The sequence below is a fragment of the Pygoscelis adeliae genome, unplaced genomic scaffold, assembly GCF_000699105.1.
Source record: "Pygoscelis adeliae isolate BGI_AS28 unplaced genomic scaffold, ASM69910v1 Scaffold98, whole genome shotgun sequence".
NCBI classification, from domain to species: domain Eukaryota; kingdom Metazoa; phylum Chordata; class Aves; order Sphenisciformes; family Spheniscidae; genus Pygoscelis; species Pygoscelis adeliae.
The window spans coordinates 4,526,731-4,535,798 of NW_008825547.1; the positions used below are offsets into that span (position 1 = coordinate 4,526,731).

Sequence of the window (9,068 nt, forward strand, 5' to 3'; positions counted from 1 at the left end):
TCTTTCCCTCACAAGAATTATTGCTCTCTGCTACTCCCAGCAACTTGTTTTGGAGGCCAACTGCTGCTAACATAGTAGACTTACTTTACAGTTCTGGGAGAACCAAGATCCTCTGTCAGACTGCAACAGCCCAGAATGCCTTTATGAAGTACTGGACAAATCTGAACAGTGTTTCAGTCACCCAAAAGAACCGGAGAAGGAAGTTTCTTTCAGGGGCAGGTGGCAAGGTGGTGGGCAACAGAGAGACTAAAGCAGCAGGGATCCCTAGTTTGCTTGCTTGTTGCCAATCACTTTTGCAAATCACAGGCTTCTGCCACATCTGTGAGAGTTTGAGTCAAACTTACTTTAAGCCCTCAGACAGAGTGAAATGATAGCTTCATGAAGGACTTAAAGATCTGATAAACCAACAGTCTACATTGGTTTAATTCAGACTGAATTAAAAGGCCACTCAAAATCCTGTATAGATAACAGCACAGTTTCTTTAAGTACACATATTTGCTGAATTTCTTTACATCAACAAAATTATTTAAAAACCTGCCAAGACTTGTCAAAGCATAGGCTTCAAATTACTGCTAGGAAAACTAGTGTAATGAGGTAGCAGCTCCTGCTATTTAGAGATTCAACATCTCCACATACTACCTTCCTCCCCATATTTTATACACTGATATAAATTTTCATTAGGACATTCACCCTGATTTCCCAAAACCCAATCCTGATAGAGGGTCAGCCTACAGTAGAAGAGGGGAACCTCTTGAACCTTCTTTCAAAGAAGTAAACCTTAATGTTCTAGCTATTAGAATGCAGTGCTAAGTTCGTTATGGATTGTCTACTGATGCCTGTTACTCACTTGGTATATCCAAAATGGAATTTTTACAAACAGGGAAGTATGATACCATACTTTCAGATCTTCCATTTTAAAGATAAATAGCATATGATTTTGTTGTCATTTATTTTATAAATGACCATTTTGCAAAGACTGCACTGTCTATATGTTTATGTTGCTTGAGTAGTTACAAGTATAACTACAAGCATGGATTCTATTAATTCCGTTTGTGAAGTACAAAGCAGAATTCCAAAGCAGGGTAAGGGACTGACACGCATGGCACATCTACGCATGTCAAAAATGTAACGGAATGTAAAAAACCCAGTGCCACACTACTTGTGCACATGGTAAGTTTTTGTAAAGGTACTCAGTTTTGTTGAAATGAATTAGCTACGTTGCTATACTGTTCTTCAAATCATAAGGCCAAATACAGAAAAGACCATGAAGACGACTGCCTGAAAACAAGTGGGAACAGGAACTGACATTGTTTGCCAGCGACAGAAGCTGACATTTAATAGCAAATATGAGGACAGGTGAAAATAGGAATGCAAGTAAAGCAGCTTTTAATCCAGTAAAAACCAGTATTTAATCCAGTGAATAGAACAAGTAATGGGAAGGAAAGAGAGGGTGAGAACCATGCCAAGCAACAGTTTCTGCAGCAGTACTGTATAGAGAACATAAAACAGTAGAACATGAAATACAAGGGTATTGCAGTAACTCAGAGCAGTTTAAACTGAGAGAATGAAAGGAACAGCAGGCTCTTTCTGCATATGTAAACTGAGCCTGGGAAAAGGGCCTACAGAAATCCATGTAAACCAAAACCAAGCCCACCAACCGTATCTGCTCTCAGATTACAAGCCTGAGTGAACATCCGAACAGTGATGCTATTCACAAGCTATCAAGAAGCACAGCTTCGGTACTGGGGATAGCTGAGCTATCACTATGGAAGCATTGTAACACATAAGCAAGGTCTTGTCGAGTATTATTTTCTAGACGCGTTTTTACATTTCCTTCCTGATGGTGGAGTCTTGCTTGCTTTTCACTGTAGTGCATCAGCATCTAGATCACCTACTGCAACATTCAGTAACTATAATAAAGTCAGCCTGTGATTTAACAGAAAGGAGTATTTGTAAAGTATAGAGTTATCTTCAAAATAAGATATTTTACCTCCTGTTCTAGACCTTGAGTTCCTGCGTGCTCCTTCTTGCAAGCTTGCAGGTTCCATAAAGTTTTTAAAAGTATTTACCTACTATCCTCCTGACCATCTCAATTTTTCTTTAAGACCCTCACCCCCTCTGCACACACACACAGTGCGAGTGAGCTTTTAAGACACTGTCATAATAAATATGCAATCTTTAGCATCTTTTAGATTTTTCATCTGAGGTCTTTCCTCAAAAGTTAACCAGACTCAGACTAAAAGTTCAGTTTGCAGAGCTTAAATTAAGCAATAGAATTTAGAGTGGAACTTCACATATGAATTTGAATCATAGAAGGATATTCTTTCAGAGCTAACTGGAGTACTTTAACAACATTGGTATTAAAGACCGCAGAAAAAAGAAAACCCAGTCAATCATTACTTCTATACTTCCCAGAATTCATTCAGAGTTGCTTTGAATGATAATCCCAAAATGCAGTAGGCTCACAGTTCAGGTTAAAAATGTTCTGAACATGAGGGAAAAAAAGCCAGACATCTTATGACAATTTGCAGCTGGGCTTAGAACTACAGAACAGTCATACACACAAGGGTGCCCATTTTATGGTGAGACCCATTTCTTACACTGGAAACAGAAATGACTAGATAATGAGAACAGGAGGCTGCCACAGTAAAGACTCCTCTATTCTACCTACAATCTTCAGAGACCGAGTTAAAAGATACATACAATCCTCTAAAGCAGGCTGGAATCCTTTTAGGAAATTAATCTTGTGGCATCTCACTTCACTCGCTGTATCAGAAAAGTTTCTTTATGAAGTTACATAAGGCAGATTAAAAAGTTGGTAAACCCGTGATTTAAGACTTGTCTTCCACCAAAAGAGACTATTCTGCATTCTTTGCTGCCCTTGCCATCAACTCTCCTGAGCTAGTGCTGGAATTTGAGCAACTGCCCAGAGATCCAGCCTGGGAACCTGACCCAAGAGAAGATTCGCTTAAGAAGCAGGTTTTAGATAGGTCAGCTCTCAGAGACTTTTCAAGGGCTAGTGTCACCACAGTGTCAGAACTGCTCCTCTACTGAAATCCAGGCTTTGCAATGATTTTTGGTTTGAACTGTGTGCTGCCTGCTGCAGAAAGTTCTTCCAGTTTACCCTGAGCTCCAAAAACAGCCAGTTGCCTTATTCCAAGGTTCACCAAGTGTCCATACTGTAGATTTAGATAAATCTAAAGAATCAACAGTGAAACAGAGATTTTAAAGATAGTCTGTTAGACAGGAAGTTTTTAAGAAGCTTCATTCAGTAACAATAAAGTATTTGGTCACTGACCTCTTTCAGTGATGCAAGAATAGCAGTTTTTATGGCTTCTTCTTGCTTAACTTGTGCATCTTCTAGTTTCTTAACATCGTTGCTCAAATATGGTTTGAAGTTCATCTTCAGGTAATGTCTTCCCCTTATGTGGTGAAAAATCACATCGAGTGAGCGAGGTAAAATACCAAAATCTTTTGAAGTCCCTTAAAAATAACAAAAGATTAAATGTAGACATTCATACAAACTTCTCATTGGATTTTGACTTGGTTGTTATATATGCGTTTTGGCGAACATTTTATACCTTGGATAGTGAATGTCTTGCCTGCATTTGTAACCCCATAAGTAAACACCAGTCCATTCACTCCATTAACATATGCTCTTACGACCTCTTTCATTGAGCCTTCAAAAAATTCGCTCTGAGTAGTTTCTGGTCCAAAGACCTTGGAGAAGGAGATGGGGGGAAGAGAAAGGAAAAAAAGGGGAGTGATAAATGGCACAAAGAAGTTTAATATATCAAAATATTAAGCATTGATTAATAGTGACTAGTTTTTCAGAACAAGCCAAGTAGGAGATACCCGCTTAGTTTTCTGTCTTGCCTGAACCCCTTCCGATTCAACATTTTCTGTTGGGTTCTCATAGGATGCCTGCTTAATTCTGAAAGGCACTCAGGCTTGCGCTTATTTTTGGTTATTTCCTACTCCTAAAATAAACTACTCAGAATACTACTAAGCACATACCATCTAGTGGATATTTTCAAGAGCTCTGGTAGTGATACACAACTTGCTCCTCACTCTGTACCAGTCACCCACAATTGATGAGAAGATCAGCATTACAATGGTCTAAATGACTCAATGCCTGGAGCTGTTTATGTTTTGACACTGTAAGAACAGAAGTTCTTGCAGAAGGTAACAGTTAAGAAACTGACTTCCAGTATAGAAGGTTTAAGCAGTTAGGCTGCTATTCTTTCAAAAGTAAGTCCCTTTAAACAGATGATTTCCTGTAACACTTCCCAGATGAGGGCATCTGCAGGAACAGCAGAGCCATTGTAAGCTTGTGCCTACAAGAAGCTTCTGTGGCATCTAATCAAAGAAAACAACAGAGCTACCAAAGAAGCTTCCTTGTCTCATCTAATAGGCACCTCCATTGTAATACAGCTTTCTTGACAGCCTAACAGTAAATAATAAGCAGTCTTTTTTTTTTTTTAAGGCAAGTACCACCACATGTAATTCAAAGAAGAAAAATCACATTGCATGATATAGTAGAAAATTCAATTTTTATCATTACAGTGGGAAAAAACAAACTGTAACTAAAAATTAGAAAAAAATTTGCCTACCTGAGAAAAGGTGAACCTGTGCACAGAATGACCAATCCCTCTTTCACTGTTTTTCATGGCAGAAGACTCTTTGGGTGCATTAAGAATTACTGTCTGGGGATCTTCAATAGTTACACAACCCTTAAAAAAATAAGACAAGGTAAACCAAAACAGCACAGAAAATTAGTTAGGAAGAAAGCTATCTGAAAAAAACCCACAAACCCAAAAAAACCCAACAGAAACCCTAGTGTTTTCATCTATTTACCAGAGCTACAAAGAGTTGCAAAATTCATATATAATCTCTGTTGAGGCCTGTAACAACCACAGGGATATCCACTTCACATGAAAGCCAGAGTGTAGACAAAGTTCAGACAATTGCCTTGAGTTTTCTAAGAGGTATACAATTTTTCTAGGATTCCTTCCAGCAAGTCTTTTTTGGAAACACTTTCTAAACCCTGGTATTTTATGATCGTGGCTTGCACGATCCTAGCTATGAAAACAAAGCTATATAGAAATCTACTGGTTCTGCACTTCAGTCACTTTCAGTGTGAAACAAGATATGACCAGCATAAATAAAGTAAAATAATTTTGAAGCATTATCCTTCGACTGATAGATGGTGTTATCAGTAATGAAGAAAACTGAATTAGTTTCAAGTAACTTGATTGCTATTTCTCAATTAAGTAAAGGTGAGATGCAATTACCTAGTGTTCACTAACTTGGGAAATGTAGAATGCAGTATCCCAGGAAAAATTCTTTTACACCAGACAGACTACCAAAATACAACTACCAGTATAGCTTAACAGTGTCTTGAAGCATCAGCCGCAGGGATTGATTGTAACTAAATCTGACTTTATGTTCAGAGGCTGCCCAGAGCTGGTAAGACTAATAATCCATGTGTAGCATGTACATAGGAAGTAGCGCTCTTCCTAGGACTCTCAATTAACAAGTCTGTTTATCAACTGGTATAGAAGCTCTAAGAAGCTGGATACTGAATTTAGACCAATGGCTTGCTCACTGTGCCAGGCTCTAAACCCATATACTCTTTAACGTTCCTCCCACATTGCCAGGAACCGGAATGCAGGTCAGATGTACTGAATCCTAGAGAGCTACAGAAGAATCTCAACATCTGAAGCATGTGGCATCAGCTGCCACCGGCCTCATAGACGTTCCCGAGTAGAGGCCTTGAAGTAGTCAGATCTGCAGAGCTGGAATCCAGCTGGTAACACGCCACTCTCGTTGTCTCCCCCAGCTAACCCCACAGGTAAGTTGGCAGGAGTTGGACCGTTTCCGGCACTATACACATCATTTATCTCCAAAGAAAACAACTTCCTGCTCTCCCCTGGGTGACTCCAGAGAATCACTGGCAGTTGTATCAAGAGTACAGAATTTCATCTAGAGCTCTTAAGCTTTACTTGCATAAATCATTATCTCTATAAGCAACAACGGATCAGTTAACCTGTTGACTGTCTCCGTTTAAAGCATCAGTCTACAGCTATAAGAAGTAGGGCTTGGGTTCTACTTTTTTCGTGTTACATATTTGGAACAAAGATGATTTCCTGAAACTTATGCATAGCAGGGAAGAAAAAAGGACCTAAAAATTAAGTTAATCTCTCATTGATTATAGAGACAGGAAGGGGGTTTTGTTTTGGTTTGGATTTTTTGTTTGTTTTTTTTGTTACCAAGCATCTTCCTCACAGATTCAGGTGATAGTTAAGAGAGTAGAAAACATTGAAGATGTTGAAGATCTTTCAAGCATTCATAGCTTTTGGAGGCTGAGGAAAAAGCCTTCATACCATGCAAAACAGGTTATACAGCTAATATGGTGGAAGATCACCAATTTCATCACGAACTACGCAAAGAGCTTTAAAAAAATCTAGTACAAACTTCAACACTTACTTTTTTCCCCTCCCTCCCTGCTTTTAGGAACAAGTAGTTTCACTAATGGTCAAAGAGGAATGAGATAAACAACTTGTAAAACAATTTGATTTTGTAAATTAATTTACCCTTACAGCCAGCTCAGATAGCTGAATACCAAACTGGAAGCACTGTGGCAGTGCATACTAGTCAACAAGAACTGCCTAAGGAAAGGTGAATGGAATTTTGGCGGGGGGCGGTGGGGAAATCCAAGTGAAAAAAATGCAAGGGTTCCAACTCTGGCAGATTAAATGCAAGAATACATTTTTAAAAAGCAAATCACAAGAAGCAAATCAGAACTAATATTAAATCCTTCTCCAAACAGGTCAGGAACAAGAGGTCCATCAGAGAGCCTGTAAGACCCTGCAAACATGAGGGCTGACAGATACGCTGCAGAGACTTTGTCCTCCAAGGACAGCTAAATGAATTCTTTGCATCAGTATTCACAATGGATGGGGGGGGAGTATTTCTGTGTGTTTGCATATGCACATGTACGTGTGTGTAAAACACTGAAGCATCTGAATCTGACAGTATAAACTGTAGAGATTATAGAAAAATTTGACAGGATGAGCAGCAAGTCACCAGGACGAGGTAGCAGACTATTCAGGCAGTCCAAAGAAACTCGAGGGTCAGATACCTGAATTACTCCTAGAATTGCATAATCTCTTCCATGAAACTCCTTCATTTCTTGAGCACTGTATAGAGTCAGGAGTGACACCAACTTCTAAACAACGGTACCCAGTGGAATTTTGCAGAGCTACAGGTGTGCATGTCTGTACCATGCAAATTAGTAAAAATTGTGAGAAAAAAGAAAATCACATTTATCCAGGTGTCCACTAATTCTATCTGGAAGCAGTACATGGCTTTTATAAAAGAAAGTCCCGGCTTACAACACTAGGTGTTCTTTGGGGGAGAAGAAAAACTTGTTTCTTAATTCTCCAACTAACCTGAGATTCATGGCTTTCAAGCTCTGCTATAGAAAAGGGCTTCACTCTCAAGAAGACTTTCAAAGGTGATACGCCTATTCATCAAAAAAAAAAAAACCCACAGTTATAACGGCCACTTTTTAAACAGAACACCCCCAAATCATATCAGCATACATCTCTGATGCAGTATTTCCTATTTTATCTTACTGCCTCACTTTCTCCTTCCTTGTGAAGTTCAGACCTTAAGCTTTCATTTGCTTCTTTACCTTCTAAAGTCCTTAAGTAAAAACTTTTTTGTCTGTCCCCCCCCTTAGTGTTCTTTTATGACAAAGCCAAGATTTTGATTTTAAAAGAGCACACTATTGGAGGCATAAACTGCACTGCTTCCACCTTCTGGTCTCCCTCTGTATTGAATTCAAGCTGTATTTTCTAACAGCTGCTCTACAGTACTGCACTTCCATTTTGTACGGAGCATGTTCAGTTAATAGATTGACACATTCTTAGCCTCAAGAGATCACTTCATTACCACCATCCAGGCACTAGCCCCTCATCTTCCTCACAGTAACCGCCATGAAACAGTTCTCAGTTGCTCAGGTGGGCTTTTCCATCCCGTACCATTATACAAAGGTCTCCCCATCCAGGTGAAGCAATAATAGCAGGGAGATTTTTAGAGGGATCCCAGCATTCCTTCCTTTCTCACGGAGCTTCAAAGCCCCTACTTTGGCAACTTCTTCATTCAGCAGATGGATTTACCAGAGGTCTCCACAGCCCTCCCATGACCAGCACTCCATTAATCATACATATTTAAGTCACCTGAGGGAAGTGAATCAGGAAACCTACCATTCTAAAAAAGGAGAGATGGCTATACTATCTTCAAAAGTGTACTGCAGCACAGCATTATCATTTTTTATTTCCAAGCACCTCACAAGCTTTCAACAAGCATCTATATCCTTTTTTTAGCTTACTAAAAAGAATGGTACAGTCGCATTACATTCAAAGTGCAATTACTGAACTCCTTTACTTCCTTCTCAAAAGCTTAGCACAACACATCACGTAGCGTTGACCATCTGCATTTGCTACTGGCTATGATCTATTTGTGAACACCGAGAAGTAAGAAGAATCAAACGCATCTTGCGGGCAGAGGAATACAGCAGGTCTTACCAAAGAAGTATTTGCCAGAATTAAAACTTTAAAAAGTTTTATTTTAAATAATCAGAAGACCTATTACAAAAACAGTCCACACCTCCCGTTCCTCTGTATTAGGCAGTACTGTTGACTCCAAAGGTGAAGGTTTACCCGCTATGTTCAGAAAAGAAACTGATTCCAACGTATCAGATACTTCTGCAGTAACATAGTTTTTCCCCTCATCATCCATTGTTCTGTGCAAAGGAACTTGTAAGAAAGAAAAAAAAAAAGTCCATCACTTTCTCACAGAACAGGCAAAAATACAGAGGGAGCAAAACAGAGATCAGGGTAGCTTGTACATAAACAAGCACTTCTGAAGAAAATAAGATCCTCTAAAGAAGTCTGGGAGTATGAAGGAACCTTCAAAAAACAACTGACATTCGGGTTATACTAAGAAACGCGCAAGTGAAACCACACTAACCGCCTCCGTTGGGCATTACTCTCATCCAC

At 39.3% G+C, this 9,068-nt stretch overlaps 1 protein-coding gene across 1 annotated transcript in view; it reads right to left on the bottom strand.

The window, feature by feature from the left end:
* Positions 1-8,808, bottom strand: part of LOC103923664 (kinesin-like protein KIF20A) — a 23,668-nt gene extending 14,860 nt beyond the window's left edge. The window contains exons 1-5 of the mRNA XM_009332069.1: positions 8,730-8,808; positions 7,455-7,528; positions 4,614-4,733; positions 3,582-3,720; positions 3,299-3,483 (exon numbers count right to left, since the gene is read on the bottom strand). Of these exons, the coding sequence (XP_009330344.1) occupies positions 3,299-3,483; positions 3,582-3,720; positions 4,614-4,733; positions 7,455-7,528; positions 8,730-8,808 (597 nt within the window). The remainder of the gene's footprint in view (positions 1-3,298; positions 3,484-3,581; positions 3,721-4,613; positions 4,734-7,454; positions 7,529-8,729) is intronic.
* Positions 8,809-9,068: the final 260 nt, after the last annotated feature.